Source organism: Pinus tabuliformis, chromosome 1_2, assembly GCF_031772625.1.
Source record: "Pinus tabuliformis cultivar Carrire ecotype Pingquan chromosome 1_2, CPIR1, whole genome shotgun sequence".
In the NCBI taxonomy this organism is placed as follows: domain Eukaryota; kingdom Viridiplantae; phylum Streptophyta; class Pinopsida; order Pinales; family Pinaceae; genus Pinus; species Pinus tabuliformis.
Window position 1 is genome coordinate 1,000,777,665 of NC_142298.1, and position 23,551 is coordinate 1,000,801,215.

Genomic DNA, 23,551 nt, shown 5'->3' on the forward strand with positions numbered 1-23,551 from the left:
ATACATAACGGTTCTTAGATTTAAAAGAACATTTAGGCCCCAAAATCATAAAACTCTGCTAATAGTTATGAAACAGGTAATTCTTGGTAATCAAATCACGATACAAGAGTGAACTAATTAAAGGAAAATAAGAGATTAATATATTATAAATTTCTAATCTTATACGATATAGTACACAAATAGAGAACTATAATATAACTGAGAGAACCCACTCACTTATATGATTTAAGCCAAAATATATAGTAGTAACAGAGGAATACAAACCTTGAGAAGGGGTAACTCTCTTCAAAAGTATAACAAAAGAACAATGATGCCAAGTGTATACATTTAGACAGAGTAACTAAATTATGCAACCAAAAAAAAAAAAAATACCATTCTCACTTCTTGAAAAACTGTGAACCAAGAAGTATGGCTTAATTACAATGTATCTTGACAATATGCAGAGTATGAATTGCCTGAATATAAGAAAAATACAACCAAATAAAGTGGCAAGCTGGCATGACCATGCATAACATACAAAACATTTTCAATGCATGACCTTTGAGGAGCAACCTCATTGGTGCAATCCAATGCAATGCATGCTAAATTAGAAGCCTCTTCTTTTGAGTACTCCTTTCTGAGAGTTATATCAATGAATTCATCCGGCCTCCCAGATTGTACAAGAGGCCTTATTGAAGAAGAGTTTATCCTTGTTTCTCCAGTGAGAAGCTATAGCAGTATGATTCCAAAAGCATACACATCACTTTCCTTTGTAAGACGACCAACTGTGGTGTATTCTGGGGCCAAATATCCCATGCCTGCAGAAGATTTCAGGATTGAATACACTATGTCATCTGCTAAAAGTTTATGCAGACTGCAATCTAAAAGAAGAGGATTTAAGTGTTGATCAAGAAGAATCTTCTCAACTGAGATGTTTTGATGCACAACAGAATTGCTTATGCCTTCATGCAGATACTCAATGCCTGCGTAGATTGATACCATATAACAAAACCAAACAGCGAGTGACTATCAACATAAATAAACGATAGGCTTAAAATATACCATACCAATGATCTATCTATCTCATTTACAAGTTATTTTATCAAAACATGTTCGTTTCGTGGAGAATTTTGATTAGAAATGCAGGCAATACTCCAAATACTTAAATGTGGGTATGTTTTCCATGAACCTATGGAGTTGGTTGCTGCTCAATATTTTTGTGCCCTAGACATCTATCAACACTTCTTGTTTTTTGTATGTAGCCCTGGTGTGAATGTGGTATTATAAATATGTTCTCTGTCCAGTTATTATATACAGGGAGGTAATGTCAATCTCAATTTTTTTGCCTCCATAGGATATGCTTTAAGCAGTTGTAGGAAAACATTGAGATTAGCACCTTAAGAAATTTGATATCTCTGGGCATGTAACAGATCGAAGAAATCTCTGCCAGTTTACATAACCTTAAATACCACCAGTTTAATGATTTCCAGAAGTCCCAAAGGGCTGGTGTGTGTTTGTAATTGTGGAACATTGGTTTAACATGTTTATATGATGATGCACCATCATCTGCTTGCCTGCATTGCATATGTGGCAACTTCTCTTTGCGAGGGGAATTTTGTATGACATTCCACTTGTTAGTATTCTTATTATCAAAGAAAGCTGGTTGTGGCTTATGCATATGCCCAAAGCTTATTTTCATTAGTTGGTGCACCCAGAGAAATGCAGTGCGTTCTACAGCTCAGGTGAGGGTGAGATAATTCATTAAGTCTTTCTATTTGTGTGTACCTATGTGCAACAAAGTATTGAATTTAGACAACATATTGGGTGCATTGGATGTGGACAATAACATAGACCCATCTAAACCCAGGTCAGATGTGCACGTCAAAGTTGTGAAGATTGAGGATGCATCTCCTGACTTCACAACTTGGGACAAAATGTTAGAATTGAACCCAAAGTTAGAGGGATCTATACTAGTTTCTAGTCATGGCCAGAGATTCAAGAAGTGAGCTCAGACCAAATTAGGGTGAAGTGATCCATCAATTCGGTGATCCATCAATTCCCTACCTAACCTCTAAAAGAGAAAAGACTTGTGCCATTCCTTTTCGTGTATGTACATGTGTATAGAAGCTAGATGCATTAAATCTATAAAATCTAGATGGTGCCTGGATGCATTGTGTTTGTACAAAATGACCTATATATATGAAATATTGGGATGGACATACGCGACGTTGGGCTTGGCTATTTGAAGATGCAGATTAGATCTGGGTTAATAAATTAATACATGTCTTCCCTAGTAACGTTTCTTGTAGATATTTGTGGATGTGTTAGTTAAGGCATAATACATATGATTCATAAGCGCACTGAGATCTGAAAACAAACCAAAAGCTAACCAACAAGGAAATCCCCTGCAAAGAACGGTTTGAGACTTACCTTTCGCAACACCATGTGCAATCCTTACCTTGGCAGGCCAATCGAGTACCCTTCCATCTTTTGCATCCAGAAATTGCAATAGATTGTCGTTGGGTGCAAAATCATACACAAGAAAGCACTCACCTCTACCTCTAGAACAACAAAAGCCTCTTAACCTCACCACATTTTCATGCCCAAGTAGCGAAAGAGTCTTGAGGCCCTCTTGGAATTCTAATTCCTCCATCTTGCAACTCATTTCACTGATGCTTTTGATGACCATAAAAGACCCATCTCTCATACCCCCTTGTAAGCAGCACAATAGTTGTTTTTCCCTAGCAGATTATTTTCAGAGAAATACTGTGTTGCAGATTCAATTTCCTCGAGGTTAAATCTGTAGCTCTGGAAGCGTTCACATCCTGTTCCATCATCTGCCAAAGGATTCCAACCAATAGTTATGAAACTGGTAATTGTTGGTAATCAAATCACGATATAAGAGTGAACTAATTAAAGGAAAATAATAGATTAATATATTATAAATTTCTAATCTTATACAATATAGTACACAAACAGAGAACTATAATATAACTAAGAGAACCCACTCACTTATGTCATTTAAGCCAAAATATATAGCAGTAATAGAAGAATACAAACCCTCAAAAGGGGTAACTCTCTTCAAAAGTAAAACAAAAGAACAGTGATGCCAAGTGTATACATTTACACAGAGTAACTAAATTATGCAAGCAAAAAAAAATACCATTCTGACTTCTTGAAAAACTATGAGCCAAGAAGTATGGCTTAATTACAATATATCTCGACAATATGCAGGGCATGAATTTCCTGAATATAAGAAAATACAACCAAATAAAGTGGCAAGCTTGCATGACCATGCATAACATACAAAACATTTTCTAAATAAGAATCTAGATGAAGATCTTGAAAATTAAGCTCCCAGGTAAGGGTACAACCCTTGGTTAGCATTGTGCCAAACAGTTAAAATATTGAAAAATATTTGCATAATGTAAACATCGAAATTCATAAACTGAAACCCACTTTCGAAATGGTTAATTTGTTTTGTTGGTTAAATGTTGACATCTGTATAATCTATACAAGAAGAAAGAAAAGGTATTTGAATTTCAGATCGAAGGATTTGAAGGATCCCTAAGTGTTAATGAATGTTTCAAGTAATGCAAAACCTTTTACACATGGATATGGATCTTTAACCAAAATACCAAACAGAGATGTTTGGATGAATCCACATTCTAAAATTGCCATGCCTGATCAAGTGAATTGAAGTAGTCATCATTGCTCCTTGTCATCAATCCAAGCGAGTTTCTGCAGTACAACACTGATAGGAGGCCTTTGAGCAGCAACCTCACTGGTGCAATCCAATGCAATGCGTGCTAAATTAGAAGCCTCTTCTTTTGAGTACTCCTTTCCGAGAGTTATATCAATGAATTCATCTGGCCTCCCAGATTGTACAAGAGACCTCATTGAAGAAGAGTTTATCCTTGTTTCTCCAGTGAGAAGCTATAGCAGTATGATTCCAAAATCATCTACATCACTTTCCTCTGTAAGACGACCAACTGTGGTGTATTCTGGGGCCAAATATCCCATGCCTACAAAAGATTTAAGGATTGAATACACAATGTCATTTGCTAAAAGTTTATGCAGACCGCAATATGAAAGAACAGGATTTAAGTGTTGATCAAGAAGAATCTTCTCAACTGAGATGTTTTGATGCACAACAAATTTGCTTATGCCTTCATGCAGATACTCAATGCCTATGCAGATTGATACCAGATAACAAAACCAAACAGCGAGTGACTATCAACACAAATAAATGACAGGCTTAAAATATACCATACCAATGATCTATCTATCTCATTTACAAGTTATTTTATAAAAACATGTTCATTTCGTGGAGAATTTTGATTTGAAATGCAAGCAATACTCCAAATACTTAAATGTGGGTATGTTTTCCATGAACCTATGGAGTTGGTTGGTGCTCAATATTTTTGTGCCCTAGACCTCTATCAACACTCCTTGTTTTTTGTATGTAGCCCTGGTGTGAATGTGGTATTATAAATATGTTCTCTATCCAGTTATTATATACAGGGAGGTAATGTCAATCTCAATTTTTTTGCCTCCATAGGATACGCTTTAAGCAGTTGTAGGAAAACATTGAGATTAGCACCTCGAGAAATTTGATATCTCCGGGCATGTAACAGATCGGACAAATCTCTGCCAGTTTACATAACCTTAAATACCACCAGTTTAATGATTTCCAGAAGTCCCAAAGGGCTGGGAAGTGTGTTTGAAAATGTGGAACATTGGTTGAACATGTTTATATGATGATGCACCATCATCTACTTGCCTGCACTGCATATGTCGCAACTTCTCTTTGCGAGGGGAATTTTGTATAACATTCCACTAGTTAGTATTATTATGATCAAAGGAAGCTGGTTGTGGCTTATGCATAAGCCCAAAGCTTATTTTCATTAGTTGGTGCACCTAGAGAAATGCAGTGCATTCTATAGCTTAGGTGAGGGTGAGATAATTCATTAACTCTTTCTGTTTGTGTGTACCTCTGTGCAGCAGAGTATTGAATTTAGACAACATGTTGGGTGCATTGGATGTGGACAATAACACAGACCCATCTAAACCCAAGTCGGATGTGCACCTCAAGGTTGTGAAGATTGAGGATGCATCTCCTGACTTCACAACTTGGGACAAAATGTTAGAATTGAACCCAGAGTTAGATGGATCTATACTAGTTTCTAGTCATGGCCAGAGATTCAAGAAGTGAGCTCAGACCAAATGAGGGTGAAGTGATCCATCAATTCGGTGATCCATAAATTCCCTACCTGACCTCTACAAGAGAAAGGACTTGTGCCATTCCTTTTTGTGTGTGTACATGTGTATAGAAACTAGATGCATTAAATCTATAAAATCTAGATGGTGCCTGGACGCATTGTGTTTGTGAAAAATGGCCTATATATATGAAATATTGGGATGGACATACGCATTGTTGGGCTTGGCTATCTGAAGATGCATATAAAATCTGGGTTAATAACTTAATACAGGTCTTCCCTAGTAAAATTTCTTGAAGATATTTGTGGATGTGTTAGTTAAGGCAGAATACGTATGATTCATAAGCGCACTCACATCTAAAAGCAAACCAAAAGCTAACCAACAAGGAAATCCCTTGCAAAGAAGGGTTTGATACTTACCTTTCACAACACCATGTGCAATCCTTACCATGGCAGCACAATCGAGTACCCTTCCATCTTTTGCATCCAGACACTGCAATAGATTGTCGTTGGGTGCAAAATCATACACAAGAAAGCACTCGCCTCTACCTCTAGAATAGCAAAAGCCTCTTAATGTCACCACATTTTCATTCCCAAGTAGCAAAAGAGTCTTGAGACCCTCTCGGAATTCTAATTCCTCCGTCTTGCAACTCATTATACTGATGCTTTTGATGACCACAAAAGACCCGTCTCTCAATACCCCTTGTAAGCAGCACAATAGTTGTTTTTCCCTAGTAGATTCTTTTCAGAGAAATACTGTGTTGCAGATTCAATTTCCTCGAAGTTGAATCTATAGCTCGGGAAGCGTTCACATCCTATTCCGTCATCTGCCAAAGGATTCCAACCAATAGTTATGAAACAGGTAATTCTTGGTAATCAAATCACAATACAAGAGTGAAATAATTAAAGGAAAATAAGGGATTAATATATTATAAATTTCTAATCTTATACGGTATAGTACACAAACAGAGAACTATAATATAACTGAGAGAATGCACTCACTTATATCATTTAAGCCAAAATATATAGCAATAATAGAGGAATACAAACCCTCAGAAGGGGTAACTCTCTTCAAAAGTAAAACAAAAGAATAGTGATGCCAAGTGTATACATTTAGACAGAGTAACTAAATTATGCAACCAAAAAAAATTACCATTCTGACTTCCTGAAAAACTGTGAGCCAAGAAGTATGGCTTAATTACAATATATCTTGACAATATGCAGGGCATGAATTGCCTGAATATAAGAAAAATACAACCAAATAAAGTGGCAAGCTTGCATGACCATGCATAACATACAAAACATTTTCTTAATAAGAATCTGGATGAAGATCTTGAAAATTAAGCTCCCAGGTAAGGGTACAACCCTTGGTTAGCGTTGTGCCAAACAGTTAAAATATTGAAAAATATTTGCATAATTTAAACATCGAAATTCACAAACTAAAATCCACTTTCGAAATGGTTAATTTGTTTTCTTGATTAAATGTTGACATCTGTATAATCTATACAGGAAGAAAAAAAGGTATTTGAATTTCATATCAAAGGGTTTGAAGGATCTCTGAATGTTAATGAATGTTTCAAGTAATGCAAAACCTTTTACACATGGATATGGATCTTTAACCGAAAGACCAAACAAAGATGTTTGGATGAATCCACATTCTAAAATTGCCATGCCTGATCAAGTGAATTGAAGTAGTCACCATTGCTCTTTTTCATCAATCCTAGCAAGTTTCTGCAGTACAACATTGATAGGAGGCCTTTGAGCAGCAACCTCACTGGTGCAATCCAATGCAATGCGTGCTAATTTAGAAGCCTCTTCTTTTGAGTACTCCTTTTCGAAAGTTATATCTACGAATTCATCCAGCCTCCCAGATTGTACAAGAGGCCTTATTGAAGAAGAGTTTATCCTTGTTTCTCCAGTGAGAAGTTGTAGCAGTGTGATTCCAAAAGCATACACATCACTTTCCTCTGTAAGACGACCAATTGTGGTGTATTCTGGGGCCAAATATCCCATCTCTGTAGAAGATTTCAAGATTGAATACACTATGTCATCCGCTAAAAGTTTATGCAAACCGCAATCTAAAAGAAGAGGATTTAAGTGTTGATCAAGAAGAATCTTCTCAGCTGAGATGTTTTGATGCACAACAGCTTTGCTTATGCCTTCATGCAGATACTCAATGCCTGCGCAGATTGATACCAGATAACAAAACCAAACAGCGAGTGACTATCAACATAAATAAACGACAGGCTTAAAATATACCATACCAATGATCTATCTATCTCATTTACAAGTTATTTTATCAAAACATGTTCATTTCGTGGAGAATTTTGATTAGAAATGTAGGCAATACTCCAAATACTTAAATGTGGGTATGTTTTCCATGAACCTATGGAGTTGGTTGCTGCTCAATATTTTTGTGCCCTAGACATTTATCAACACTTCTTGTTTTTTGTATGTAGCCCTAGTGTGAATGTGGGTGTGAATGTGGTATTATAAATATGTTCTTTGTCTAGTTATTATATAGAGGGAGGTAATGTCAATCTTAATTTTTTTGCCTCCATAGGATACGCTTTAAGCAGTTGTAGGAAAACATTGAGATTAGCACCTCGAGAAATTTGATATCTCTGGGCATGTAACAGATCGGACAAATCTCTTCCATTTTACATAACCTTAAATACCACCAGTTTAATGATTTCCAGAAGTCCCAAAGGGCTAGGAAGTGTGTTTGAAAATCTGGAACATTGGTTGAACTGCATATGTGGCAACTTCTCTTTGCGAGGGGAATTTTGTATAACATTCCAGTAGTTAGTATTCTTATGATCAAAGAAAGCTGGTTGTGGCTTATGCATACACCCAACGCTTATTTTCATTAGTTGGTGCACCCAGAGAAATGCAGTGCATTCTACAACTCAGGTGAGGGTGAGATAATTCATTAACTCTTTCTATTTGTGTGTACCTCTGTGCAGCAGAGTATTGAATTTAGATAACATATTGGGTGCATTGGAGCATTGGATGTGGACAATAACATAGACCCATCTAAACCCAGGTCGGATGTGCACCTGAAGGTTGTGAAGATTGAGGATGCATCTCCTGACTTCACAACTTGGGACAAAATGTTAGAATTGAACCCAGAGTTAGATGGATCTATACTAGTTTCTAGTCATGGCCAGAGATTCAAGAAGTGAGCTTAGACCAAATGAGGGTGGGGTGATCCATCAATTCAGTGATCCATCAATTCTTTATATATTTTTGTGTTTGCATTTAGTGTCAGTGAATTAAATCTAGATGGAAAAGTAGCAGTGCAAGTTCAATTCTAATGAGAGTGAGAGTGATCCATCAATTTTGTGAGCGAGTCTGCCTTCCCTACCTGACCTCTAAAAGAGAAAACAATTGTTCCATTCCTTTTTGTGTGTGTACATGTGTATAGAAGCTAGATGCATTAAATCTATAAAATCTAGATGGTGCCTGAATGCATTGTGTTTGTGCAAAATGGCCTATCTATATGAAATATTTGAATGGACATATGCGTCGTTGGGCTTGGCTATCTGAAGATGCATATCAGATCTGGGTTAATAACTTAATACATGTCTTCCCTAGTAAACATTGACATCTGAAAACAAACCAAAATCTAACCAACAAGGAAATCCCCTACAAAGAACGGTTTGAGACTTACCTTTCGCAACACCATGTGCAATCCTTACCCTGGCAGGCCAATCAAGTACCCTCCCATCTTTTGCATCCAGAAACTGCAATAGATTGCCATTGGGTGCAAAATCATACACAAGAAAGCACTCGCCTCTACCTCTAGAACAACAAAAGCCTCTTAACCTCACCACTCTACCTGATATCACCATTGCCACTGTGTAGGAATCTACCCCTATGCAATATAAAAACTTCACTGCAGGAAGCAAAAAAGAAAGACCAAACATAGGAATGAATTATAATATGTATAATTTTACAACTCGTAATAAAGACTGTTTCCTCCAAAACATTGTATCGGACAGGCGATACCATCACAAACCAGGGAAAGTTTTGGTCCTACATGTTATAGAGAAAATTTCAAAGTCAGAGAGACGACATGCAAATTAAAAAGCAAACGAAAAAAAATTCTTACAGTTAGCCATTGTGCTCTCAGCTTGTCCTCGGCACACAAGAGATGACGAGCTCAGCTGACTCTTGAATTCTGGAATGGATATTTTACTCTTTATTGCACAAAGAGAATTTAATTTACAACTATAATTCAAGCTCCCGAATATTCAAATTCAATTCATCCTCTAACCTTTAGAACTTTACAATTTCACATATACAACACACACTAGACGTATGATATATTCAGTTGCACTGAAAAGCAGCAATAGAAAGTAAAAGCACGTTAATGTGTCTCATTATATGGCAAAAGCAAAAAAGTACTAAAAAATAATATAAAAATATCAATTAAATGAGTTGAGTTTCATACTTGTTAATTATAAAAAATAAATGCTAAATTTGTAACAAAGCTAACTGACAAAAATTTTGGTAAAAGCTATAGTGAACCTATTAATGGGTTCAAAAAATATAAATAATGTTAGAAAAAATAAATACTCAACTTGTAAATAAGTCAACTGATAGTAAATATTGGTAAAAATTATGGTTAATCACTTACAAAATATAAATAACTTTTTTAAATATATAGATTTAAATATGTAAAGTTAAATGAAATTCTAAAACTCTTTAAAAATATATATAAAATTAGAATTAGAATTTCTAAACTAATAATTTTATATATTATATTTTGAATAATATAAAATATGCTATTATAATCATATTTAAAAAATTTATAATAAAAAATTTAAAATATATTTTAAAAAATTTCAAAAAATAATTTTAACATTTTATTATATGTTATTTTCAAATTTCTATTAAAAAAATTGATTCTATAAACTTGAAAGGATAGTTCTTGGGTTGTGGTTTTATATATACAAAAAGATTATCATTTTTACTAGTATTTTAATAATAGTTAAAAAATATGCTTACTTTTTATTTTTAAATTTGTTTAGCAATCTTTAGAATGCTTACAGCACATCTCTTAAAGAAATTGGAATTAAAAAACATAAATCAATAGAGAAATGGGGGGTCGTAGTTTTGTCGCTACTTAAAAATTTATGTAAAATATTAATGAATATCTTTTAAAGAAAATGAATAAATTAGGTAAAAAATATATATTAAATTTTAGAAAAAATATGACATGAAATTGAATTTAAATTGACATGTTTTGTCTTCTTTTACCACCACCTAATTCTTGATGATTTTGTAAATTTAAGATTAAACATTCCAACTCCATTTATTTTTATAAAACTTCTTTGCCACAAAAGAGGAAAAATTGATACACATTAAAATGCCTGACCAGGTCGTTGTACACCAGTAAGAGAAGTATAACCTGCAATGACCAAAGAGGGTATATTAATGATGTAATTTAGCATTAAAAGGAAACAAAGCTCTTAAAAAACTAAAAATAAAAACACCTCCATGTGGGCCCTCCCATGAGCACCACATGCCTCACCTCCTTCTCCATGGCATAGCATGCAGGGCCTAAACCATGCCACTTAACATTGTATCATGGTCATATGTCAATACAAGAGGCAGAAGGATAATCCAACTGCCCACTGCACGTGCATCAGTTTCAACTTCATGGCCTTTTGCGATTTGTCTCATCCAGCTGCCAACACTCCCGGATGAGCAGATAGATACAGGCAAGATGGGCTGAGCTAAAAAAACTAGGTTGTGCAGAGGGCGGAGGGAAAGGTTAAGAATCCTAGGGACCAGAACTATTCATTCGTCTCATTTTCAGAATCCTAGGAACCAATCATTCGTCTCGTCTCTAGTAGACGTGATAGAGAGAACCAGACCTTGCTACTGAATGCTACCAAACCTTGCTTATGTATTTTGCCTAATATAGAAAGATGTGGAATGAAGACACCGTATTATATACGCGCCAGGTTCTCTTATGAACGCTAGCCAGGCAACGGAGGTGGGCTTCTGCTCGGATCGATCCTCAATGAAACAAGTTGCCCCCGGGAAAAGAGAGAGACATGCATTAAGGTTCGAAGCTAGAGGGACAGGGAAACAAAAGTGAAAAAAAGGATAGAAGGGATCGGAGACAGCAACAAATACCACCCTGAATCCATTATGCTCTCTACAAAGAAGATCTCTATACACGCTCTGCTCAGATGAACAAAGGCAAAGTGAAGATAAGTAGAGCAAGGAAGCAAAAGGAGCATACTGCCTAGTCCCAATGAATGAGGAAGAAGTTGCGCCTTGACGTCTAGCCTAGAAGTATTGATTGAGTCAGAAGGATTGAGCAGCCTTAAAGATTTTCCTAGCGGTTCAACCTCATGGCATTCTGGTCTAGTAAGTATTTTCTTCTTTTATTTGCCTATGAAATATTGTTGCCGGCATGGCAAGGCTGGCAACTCCATAAATCAAGAAATCCTTAACTTAATAAACCTAGGCCTATATGGATGGAAGGGGAGCCGTGGCGTTCTGAAATGTAATTCAGCATGCTCCCAGACACGTCTTCAGTACGAAAGGCGATAGAAACCTCCTCTTCTGCCTAGGCAAATAGAAGTTACGCTTCTGCCTCTTCTACCTAGACAGATGGAAGTTACGCTTCTGCCTGGACAGACGGAAGTTACGACGGAGGCTGCAAATAGGGAAACTCGCAGCTCGCCAACAACAATGCCGTGACTGTGTCGATTCGCCATCTCAATTCAGTGCACTAACCTTAATGTGCCTCAGGTTGTTACAGGCTTTGTGCCCTTCCTGTGATTCACCGTCACACTGAAACCTGCCTTTGCCACCGGACAAACATGCACTCACATGCAATATAGATGTGGGGTGCAATCGCCATGTGTTGCAGCAGGTCAGGGACCTGCTGTGCTTATATGTTGGTATATACCAGGGTGTTCCTGAATGCTGAGATAACTTTTAATGCCCTCCAATAATGCTAACATTAGTTTAGGTTGCAGGGAATAACAATTTGAAAATATCAAACAAACAAAAATATAACGTATTGTTTTCTCTTTGGATTAGCTTCGGTTTTTGGCCTCTAGCTTTGGTTTTTTGGGAAGAGGCCAAATAACATGAAAAATCAACATCTCTCTCAAAACTTTGTTTATAGCTAATGAGCGGGGAATAAAACTTTGTTTATAGCTAATGAGCCAGGAATAAAAGCAGCTCAAATAATGCTATATTCTTCGCTTCCGATTACTATAGTCCATACCTGGATGGCAGGGACTAATAAATATAATCTCTTCTCATCTTTTCTGGAGTACATTTTACTAAATAAAAATGTAATCTAATTCATTTATTATTTATTATTTATCATGATGTACTCACAAGGAGAAAAGAGAAAATGTAATTTGATTCATTTTTATTTATTATTTATTATCATGTATTTACGAGCAAAATGGATAAAGAGTTATGTTTTCTATCATGTTTTTATTATAAAGAAAAAACTTTTTAATTAAGAGTACAATCAATGGTCTATTTTTAACATGAGTACTTTAATTAGTGTTATTAGAACTTGCTTAAAAAAATAATAAAATTTGTGGATTTTTAAATTTATTAAGTTCGATCTCTTGTGTTTCCCATTCTTAGCCATAAGATTTGGAGTTACTGGATATTGATTAATTCTTTATTTGTTACATTTAAATATCATTTTGATATAAATGAAATATGTGTAAAATAAGATATTTAAATATTACTCTGATATAAATGCAAATATGTGTAAAATAAAATATTTAAAAAAACACGTTAACATTTAAAATTATATCCTAGAAAACCATATTAAAAAGCATTAAAAAATATAATAAAATAAATAAATAATAATTTTTTTAAAATACATTTTCGAAATTAGTGATTATTAGATGTTAGTTCTTAATAAAAAATAAAAAATAAAAAAACTCGAACTTTTTTCAAAGTAAGTTTTCACACAAATTTTAAATATAATTTATTTTCTTTAATAATAATTTTTTCAAAGTAAATGCCCAAGCTTCACTGAGCAGGTTTTTAAGCATAACGAATGGGAAGGGAAGCCGTGGCCAGAAACAAACCGAGTTGGGCTAGACAAGAGGAGGATTGTTGGACCAAGATCAAGGATGGGTTGTGAATCCTTCATTACAGGTGAATCCTCAATACGGCTTGCAAACGCCTAGGCTTCACTGAGCAGGTTTTTAAGCATAACGAATGGGAAGGGAAGCCGTGGCCAGAAACAAAGCGAGTTGGGCCAGACAAGAGGAGGATTGTTGGACCAAGATCAAGGATGGGTTGTGAATCCTTCGTTACAGGTGAATCCTCAATACATCTTCTCACACAAACGTCTTCTATTATCTTGCCTCTGAACTAAGAGCGGGAAGAAGGAATCCGCTCCACAACCTTCAATAGTTGTTTTATTTAAGGAGTGATTACTTTGGAGTCTGCAATCATAGACAATGCCGTTGCAGCTATTGAAGAAGACGATGAGTATGGCTCTAGTGAAAAGGTAGTTCGCAAAAGGTTTGTATAAGAATATAAATTATTGGAAAATCTGGTGGCCAACATTGTTCAAAATGGTAGTGCAGTGGATTTGTCGGCCATAAAAAAAAGCCCAATCCATTATGGATAAATATCAGAAACAGGGGCAGCTCCTCTAGCCGAACCTAGAGAGCATAGTTTCTCCTTTAATGCACATTGTTTGCAGCAAAACAATTGAATGAGAGATCGAATCTAGGGACATTCTTGAGTGGATCAAGCCATTATGCATAATCATGTATACTTTGGTCACCTGCGCTTACACGACCATTTTGAAGTTTGTCCATCTCTAGGTGTCTGATTTGGAGCTTTTGGTGTCTCTGTTGGAGAAATGCTATGGCGTGACAATGGTTTTGAGCTCTTATTAATTAAATAAATTAACTTGAATATCAAATAAGAATCTTTGTATATGATTTTTTTTTTAATCATTTCTAGATACAACTTTAAAAGTAGAAGCAAGCCTTTCAACGTTATCAGTTACATGGCCATGGTTAATTCTTCTGCGTCTTTTCAAATACTTGTTTGATATCAAACAAAGATTTTCCCATAGCAGAGAAAAATTCTTCTAAGCCTTCAACCAATCCTCCAATGACTTTTCATTCTTTTTCTTGATTTTAGACTTGGTAACACTAAACTATTGATTGAGAAAATTTACAGAAGAGACAATACTATTTACAGAGAGTTGTAAGTTTTCAGCATGCCTCTTTTGGGTATAGTCATTTGTAACAAAGATGTGAGTAGCCATGCCTCTAAGCGCAATATTAGTGCAATTTATTTGTTTTGAAATTGTTTGGACTTTATGATCTATACTGCTACTAACATTGTCATTGTTGAAAATGCAACGAGAAAATCCTAATTTAATTTTATCATATACCACTACTAACATTGTCATTGTTGAAAATGCAGCAAGAAAATCCTAATTTAATTTTGTCTTTGAAGAATAAAATTGTAATTCAACATCACAAAACATTCTGTACGAGTTAACTAAGTTAAATTGACTTAGTTGACTCAGTTAATTCGAGTTGAAGGTATAACTAGAGTCATGTATAGTGTCTCCTATTTCATAGGAGCCCTCATTGAGTTTATTTAGAGTTGTAATTAATTAATTCAGTTTAACTTAGTTAAAATCAGTCAAACTGGTTCCAACTGATGGAGGAACTAGTAGGAGGTCATGCAGTGGGTTGTTGCTTCATGTGTTCAATGAGTTAACTGATGATTCACTCATAAATAACTCATGTATGTCATATCTAAGAGTTACTGAGTTGAGATTGGAGTTCAAGGGCAGCGTACTATCAATTGTATAATCATCTGAATTGTACGGTTGGTGCATACAGTCAAAGAAAGGCCTATGAGGATTCCACAATTCATATTGAGGAATTTCCCTAACTAATAGGATCTAATTCCAAAGGAAACGACGTAGGGAAATAGGGACTTGGGCAAGCCAATATTTGGTTAAGTATTGGCCTAGGCTTGTTTAGGAAGCAGTAAAACATATAGAGTTAGTGCAGAGGTTGCTCGGGCTTGAGCAAAGCCTTGTAATCTTCTCATACATTCTGACTAATGCAATATACAAATAGTAGGGGTTTTTAGTTGTGGCTTTCCCCAGGAAATCATTCTGTAATGTGTTGATTGAATTATTTCTCTTGTATGCTTCGTGATTTCATGACCATTTAATTGTTTCCGATGATGAGTAGAGCAGATTCAAGTCTATTGTTTTAGTAAATTAAAATTAGCAGTTTAAATCTACAAGGAATTTCTACAATCATTTTTAACAACCAATGGTATTTCTCTTGACTATCTTTTTGCTTCCTTGAGAAGTATTCCATTGAAAGGAGGAAAGTTTATTTTGATTCTACTTTACTTAATTCAAGGATTTTCCATTCATGATGAAATTTGGAACTCTCAATTTCGATCTCCGGACCTTTTCCTTTCTCTTATTTTATTATTTGTACTGAATTCTTTTCCATTTTTGTTTTCCATTCATAAAAAGATATCCAACATTTCTCTGATTCTATATATCTTTTCCATTTTAAAGGCATTTATTTCTTTTTACTATTATGGATAACCACATTGAATTCCATAGAGTGTGGATGAGTATCAAGATCCCAATTTAGAATTATTTTCATCCATGTTCCATCAACTTTACACCTATAACATCATTTCATTAAAGAAAATAATTTATGCATTTTAGGCATGGATGGTTTCTGAATATTTAATGACAAAGGATTGTCAAATCTACATTGTAGGATTATTGTGGCAACCTCTTCTATATATCCCAATCCATATATTGAAGTACCTAGAGATCTAAGCTTTCTGAAGATTTCTTTCAATCTAGTATCTTTCGCTTCAAGAGTAGGAATCATGTACATCATCAGAACATGATCATCATGAGGAAAAATTATATCATCATACATACTTTTAGAACATTTGGGATGAGGACAAGGGTTTTTTGAGGTGGAAGCACGAGGTGGTTGGCTTGTATGTGGGTTATGATTATGATGTTTGTAACAAGCTTTGGTTGATTTCCATGTATATAAAAAAATAAGACCAAGGTCATGGGACGCATATTCTAAGTTGAATGTTGGGTGAAACATAATGTTTGGGTATCACTAGTAATTAATTAATGACTATGGAAATTGGCAAAGGAAAAGTGCCAATAAATCGAATTTTATTCATGAAATAATGGAAAATAGGAGAAAAGGGATATCAAAGGTCAAAATTTGCATGTGATAAAAATTGAAGGCAAATGAAGAAAATAGATGCCTCAATGATAAAAATCCTTCTGAGGATCAATTGCTAGCTTTTTTTCATTTTTAGCTTGGATCACTCTTCTATTCTCTCTATTTGGAAAATACTTGGTTGGTATCTTCATATGTTAATAAGATTTATTGTTCTATCGCGACTCATGTATATTTGTTGGTAATGTGTTGGAGATATTGTGATTGGGTTTCCATGGTTTATATGCTAGCTATTCTCTAGCAATATGTTGTTCATATGATGTGTATCTCCTATGGCTCTTGTCATGAATTGTTTAATTATTGATGAATTGATGAATGTATGGACTAATAAGTGTTGTTGCTGATATGTAGAGAGGGAATAGGGCCTTATGAGTGATTCTTAGATGAATCTAATACTTTTATTATTAGATATGCATTCATGACATGTAGCTTACATGTTTTCCATGTGTTTGACGAAATGTTTGTTATGTTCTAGGCAATTTAAGTCAATTTATACCTTCAAGTTTGTATGTTTAACCTTGATGTCATGTAATTAATGATCTCGAGATGTTTCAGGACGTTTTGGGAAATGGTTTGGAGGTTGACCTGGAATTTAGGCTCTGATCTCGGGACCGCACCCTCGGAAATGGACATTTTAGGTCACAACTGCACCCATGCAGGCTCATTAGAGGATATTTCAGCCTAAAAGTAGCCTCCTAAGGAAAAATAATAAAATAATAACAAAATAATAAAACAAGAGTTATGAATTTTGAAGAGAAAAAGAGAAAACTAATTTTTTAATTTCATTTGTTTCTTATCTCCTTATAGGTTTACTCGAATTTCAAGTGTAGACACTCCTTCGATGCAAAATTAAGTTCCACATCCAACGAGTACCCATTATGCATACTTCTAAGAAATTTGAGTAAACATATCAGGAGATAAGCGAAAAATACAATTAAAATAAGTAGTTTTTTTCCTCCAAAATATTTACATGTACCCATTTTTAAATTCAAATGATTTTGATTGGTTTACATATTATGTACGTGAAAATTCCATGGGCACGTGAAAATTTCTTGGGCACTTTAACCTTATGGATGCCTTGTCATGCATGTGGTTGGGAGTTAAAGTGTTTGAAAGGGAGCCCCAACACAGGGTTTGGTCACTTCAGGTAGTTCTTTGGCCACTGAGTGTCCCTGCAACCTTGTGAAATGTTGTGAGTTTTCAGTGAGTGGTCGGTTGTAGGCCCCACTTCCTTATCTAGACCTAGGAGGTCTAGTCATATCATAGTAACTCTTTGTCTCATGTTTACCCTGGAAACCCAATGGAATTCGGTAAATGTGGGATGGTGGTTAGAGATCGGTATCAGAGCACCCATGTTCAACACTTTGACTGAATGGGTGGAATGCGTTTGTCATGCATGCATGTTAGTTGTCTATCTGTTCATCACGTATGCAATGTGATGGTCATTGTCGCAGTAGTGTCATCATGTAGAAGTTGATGATTCTTATGTTAAGATGATTGATATGATGAATTTATTATATATACATGTGTCGTGCATATAAATTGATTTTGCAGGCGAGATAGCCTCCCTGAACTTTAGTAAGTTGTGTTGATTATGTTTTTATTTGCTTTTTTGACATGGTATGTTTGTAAGAAATATAAGATCAAGACGACTAGCATAACGATGGACTACAGTTCACGTGATTTTCCCTACAGATCAGATGAAAAACATGGTGATGAGTACTCCGCTGATATAGTGGATACATTGAGAAGTTTGAAAGAAAATATCAAACGTTGTAAGGAAGATAATGACAGGTTCGTTTAGTCACGAGAAAGACTTGTCATGAAACAAGAGAAGCAAGCAGAAGTTAATGCAATCATCCTTTAGAGTCTTTCAAATTTTCAGAGATAGGGACCACTTAGGATCAATCATGGACAAGAGGAAATGACTAAGGGGGAATATGCCAACAGGTCTCAACTAGGATACAGTTTTGATAGGGATGAAACAATCAGAGATGGTAAGTTCTTGGATACACCTAACAGGAGGGGTAATGATTGTGGGTTTTATTCTAGTTTTGGTTCAGAGAGACATCATTGTCATCATTGTCACCATATTTATAGGAGGAGTGAGAAAAAGTACTATGCAGAGGAGTTCAAGAAAGAAATCATCCTACAATTGATGGAGAAATGAAGAAGTCACAAGATGCAAAAGCTTGGTTTCCTGGGATGAATATTTCTTTCAGATTACATGATTACTCAGACAATATGAAAGTTGGGATAAGTACTTTTAGTCTTAAAGGAAAAACAGACATTTGATGGGAATATGTAAAGAATGTCAGAGGCATTCAAGAAGAAGAGTTGTCTTGGAGTGAGTTCGAGAAACTTTTCAGGAAGAAGTATGTAAATGAAAGATATTATGATGACAGGGAAAAGAAATTATATGAGTTGGAGGGTCTATAACCAATGAGGATTATACTAGAAGATTCTTGGATTTGTTGAGATATGTGCCTTATCTTGAGAAAGAAAAGGTTCGTAGATTCATTAGTGGGTTGTCAATATCATTCAAAGATGGGATTGAGTTTGATAAGCCTAGAATAAAGAAGTGCATGCAGAGTCTTGGTTGGTGTAGTTGGATAAAATTATTAAGAAAAGAGTTCATCATTGGGTAATATCTTATGCATTTGAGTTGAATTGCATGCCTATATCAGCGCATCTAAATGTGCTTTCGTCGGGATGATATAACATGTTGTTGGGTATGGATCGGTTGAACATTCATAGGACTAAAGTAGATTTCTATGATAAATCTATTGAGTGCTTGAATGATGTTGGGGATAAGAGAATCTTGCAGGATAAGAAAAAGCCTACATCAGTGAGGATGGTTACATCTATGCAGGAAAAGCGTAATAGCAAGAAAGTATGTGTATTATTTTCAATTCATATTTCCAGTGACAAAGGGAAGGGTAATGACGATGATGAAGTCTTACAGAGGTATCCGATTTTGTAGTAGTTTCAAGATGTATTTCCTACAAAGATCTCAAATTTACCGTCTCATAGGGAAGTGGAACTTTTTATTGAGTTGGTACCAGGAGAAACACAAAAATCGAAGGCACCTTACAAGATGACCAGTCCAAAGTTGGTGGAATTTAAATTGTAGTTGAAGGAAATGCTTGACAAGGGATACATTAGGCCAAGTGTGTCACCTTGGGGTGCACCAGTGTTGTTTGTGAAGAAGAAGGATGGTCCTTTGAGCTTGTCGATTGACTACAAGAAGTAAAACAAGGTAATGATCAATATCATGTACCCTTTGTCGCGGATTTATTATTTGTTTGATCAGCTGAAGGGAGCAACAATGTTCTCAAAGATTGATTTGAGATCAGGATATCATTAGGTATGCATCAAAGAAGAGTACTTCTATAAGACCACTTTCCGAATTAGGTATGCGCATTATGATTTTGTAGTAGTTCCTTTTGGTTTGGCTAATAATCCATCTATTTTCATGTGTTTGATGAATAGTGTGTTGCATCCTTATCTGGACAAGTTTATGATAGTATTCACTGATGACATATCGATATATTCTAAGAATGAGGAAGAGCATGTAGAACATCTGGAAGTAGTGTTAAGATTATTGAGGAAGCATCAGTTGTATGCCAGGCTTAGTAAATGAAGTTTCTTTCAGATAAAATTTCACTACTCAAGGCATGTGATTTTTAAGGAAGGTATAATAGTCGACCTAGAAAAGATTAGAGTTATCATGGAATGGGAAACTCCTAGGAGTTTGGATGAGGTCTGGTCTATTATGGGATTAGCAGGGTGCTGCAGGAGGTTCATCAGGAACTTCTCACATATTGTCTATCCTATTACATCCTTGCAGAGGAAAGGAAAGAAATTTGAATGGATAGAGGAATGTGCAACTAGTTTTGAGAAAATGAAGCACTTGCTTACAAACACTCCAATTCTAAAGATCACTGATCGAGATAAAGAGTTGTGGTATGTACATATTCTTACAAGAGAACACTTGGTGGAGTTATAATGCATGAATGACAAGTAGTATGCTACGAGTCAAGGAAACTGAATGAGCATGAGAAAAATTATGTGACTCATGCTCTTAAGTTGGCAGCGATCAATGCTACGAGTCAAGGAAACTGAATGAGCACAAGAAAAATTATGTGACTCATGATCTTAATTTGGCAATGATCATTCATGCATTGAAGATGTGGAGACACTATCTTCTTTGGAGGAGGTTCATTTTGATGAGTGATCATAGTGGATTGAAGTACTTGTTTGACCAACTTAATATGAGTGCCAGACAAGCTAGACGTTTAGCCACGCTTAGTGAGTTTGACTTCGATATCAGGTACATTAAGGGTAAAGAGAATAGGGTTGCATATGCCCTTAGCACAAGAGTGTAGGTAACTCACATTGCAACTATGAGCTCATATTGGATAAACTTGCACGAGAAGATCTTGTAAGCAGGACAACAAGATGACAGGTACCAGTAGCTTAAGCACAAGTTACAGAAACAGGGTGACAGGTGGACATGTGTGGATTATCATCTCACGATAGATGGTTTGATTAGATTTAGCGACATGATCTATGTGCTAGACAACAGTGAGCTCAAGAAGATTATCTTGCAAGAATTTCATATTAAGTCGTATTCTGGTTACCCAGGATATCATAATACTTTGAAAATTGTGAAGAAGTTTTACCATTGGTCGAATTTGAAGAAAGAGGTGGTTGAGTTCATTGCTAGATGTTTGGACATTCAACAAGTAAAATCAGAGTGTAATAATCCAAGTGGTTTATTACAGTTGATTATGATAGCGGAGTGGAAATGTGAGGTCATTTCCATGGATTTCATTATAGGTTTGTCAATGAAACACAAACAACATGATTCCATCACGGTTGTGGTTGATAGGTTGAAAAAGGTAGCACACTTCATTCCAGTGAAGTTTACATATCCATCAAGTGAGATAGCCCATGTATTCATTAAGGAGATAGTGAGATTGCATGATATTCCTAGGAAGTTTGTGTCCAACAAGCATGCCAAGTTCACTTCCCAGTTTTGGAAGGAGTTGTTTGTAGGTTTGGGGAAAAAAATAGCTTTTAACACAACTTATCACCCTTAGAGAGATGGACATATAGAGAGGGTGAACAGGATTCTGGAGGACATGTTTCGGATGTATTGATGATGTATGTGAATTATGTTGGGAGAGAGGAACCCTATTAGGCATGCCTAGGTGCCATGAACCAATGCAACATATGGAAAATTTTAGGGGTTAATGTTCGCCCAGTGAAAATTCACCAATTTCCAATTTTTATAAAATATGATTCACCCAAATTTTAGAATATAAAATTATTTTACCTTGAAAATCGCCAACATTATATAGAGGCTATATATATAATCATTATAAATTTGAATAATTTTAAAAATATATCAATAAACATTTTATAGTTTGCATATTATGGATTAGTGAGATTCGCCAATGTTTTTAAACTTCAAGAAAATTTTCCATCCTTAAATTTTTCCTTGCTGCAACGTCTTTGATAGCCCAGACTACCTCAAACCCTAAAATGACAACAAATAGGTTCCAAAGCATGTAATTTGACTATGGAAGTTTCATGGGAATGGCTTCAATGTCATGAGAAAACCTTCCCAAGCTGCAAGGTCCAAAAAATACCACATAAAGCAGGGGATATTTAGCGAAATACCATATACACAAGAGTAGACTCCCCCTTCAAGTGAGAATGAAAACAAAATTTTGGTGCTTCATATTAGTACCTTGCATTAAAAATCACAATCTTTTGCATGTGGGGGATTGACTAGGCCAGCCCCTCTAAAATGAATTTTGAGGAGTTGGAATGGTGGGATCGTCCCCCAACCCCCTACCCCACCATGTTTTGCACCCCCATCGCGGATATATGTAATTCACTATTACTAAATAAATAAAAATATAACACAATTGTTTTTAATTTATGATCTCAATTAGTTAACATATTTGTTTTTGGGATGAAACCCATTTAAACCAAATTCATTTTAATAAATTATTTAAAATATATTTAATTATATTTATTTATTTTTAAGTAAAATTTTAAAAATAGAAAATAAAAATGGCTCAATGATATTTTATCATTGAATTTCATATGATTTAAATGTTTACCTCATGTAGCTAACTATGTGTACATTTTTATTATATCTTGTAATACTCTCTCTCTCTCTCTCTCTCTCTCTCTCTCTCTCTATATATATATATATATATATATATATATATATATTCCTTGAGTTAGCAAGAGATATATTTAGTATACCTAGTATTTATGTTAACAATCTTAAGAATTACTATATAATATCTTCTTCATCAACTTTGTTATCTTCATCCTCTTCTCATTTTTGAGCCACTCTCTTTGGCTTCTTTAGGTTTTTATTTACTCTCCAATTATTATAATTTTATTCCTAACACCTATTCTTTTTTAATCACTTTTCTATTTCTTTCTCTTCTCACAATCCCTTTTACTTGGCATTGGATTTTAATTGAAATTTTTGGTAAATGAGATATATGAACAAAAATATAATATCATCCTTATTGTAGGGATCACATTTAATTTGGGATTTATATATATGTTTTTGAAGAAATGAAAAATTGTTGCTAAGAAGAACTAATTTTGAAAAAGGTCAAATGCTTCACTTGGTAAATGTGACTTGTTGTGAAACCAAACAAAGCTTCAAACCTATTCACTAATAAATTTTTGGGGTTAAATCTAGAACAATATATCACATTTATCACACACCCTTCAATCCAATGCCCAAATGGTAAAGATGTTTCATTTCTTAAACACGTTTTGGGGGAAGCTCATGAAGAGAGATTATTACTTGTAAGATTAGATTACTTAGAAAATTGGTATGTGGATTTTGCAACTATTTTACAAATCCTATACCTTCAACTACTTTACAAATTTCTTAACCTTTACACAAAGTTGGATTACAAACAAATATTAACCAATCTTTTATGACTTTCAAATGAAATTTATAACCTCTCTAAAATTATTATAAACTTTTCATGATGATATCTCGAATAACATGCAAAACAAAAT

At 35.0% G+C, this 23,551-nt stretch overlaps 1 protein-coding gene and 1 pseudogene across 1 annotated transcript; both read right to left on the reverse strand.

Annotated features, from left to right (window-relative positions):
• Positions 1–417: 417 nt before the first annotated feature.
• On the reverse strand, positions 418–5,853 carry LOC149209457 (proline-rich receptor-like protein kinase PERK7; annotated as a pseudogene).
• Positions 5,854–6,893: 1,040 nt separating this feature from the next.
• Positions 6,894–11,938, reverse strand: LOC149209458 (proline-rich receptor-like protein kinase PERK7). The gene is made up of 5 exons (XM_089398631.1): positions 11,843–11,938; positions 10,582–10,614; positions 9,313–9,400; positions 8,872–9,096; positions 6,894–7,378 (listed from the first exon to the last, which is right to left on the reverse strand). Exons 1-5 carry the CDS (start codon positions 11,936–11,938, stop codon positions 6,894–6,896), a joined length of 927 nt encoding a protein of 308 aa, XP_089254757.1.
• Positions 11,939–23,551: the final 11,613 nt, after the last annotated feature.

Coding starts and splice junctions, on each gene's coding strand:
- LOC149209458 (XM_089398631.1), bottom strand. CDS start 11,938: ATGGCGAATCGACACAGTCACGGCATTGTTGTTGGCGAGCTGCGAGTT. Junction 9,401..10,581: donor TACTGGTGTACAACGACCTG/GTCAGGCATTTT, acceptor TGTGCAATAAAG/AGTAAAATATCCATTCCAGA. Junction 9,097..9,312: donor TGAGAGCACAATGGCTAACT/GTAAGAATTTTT, acceptor TGCTTCCTGCAG/TGAAGTTTTTATATTGCATA.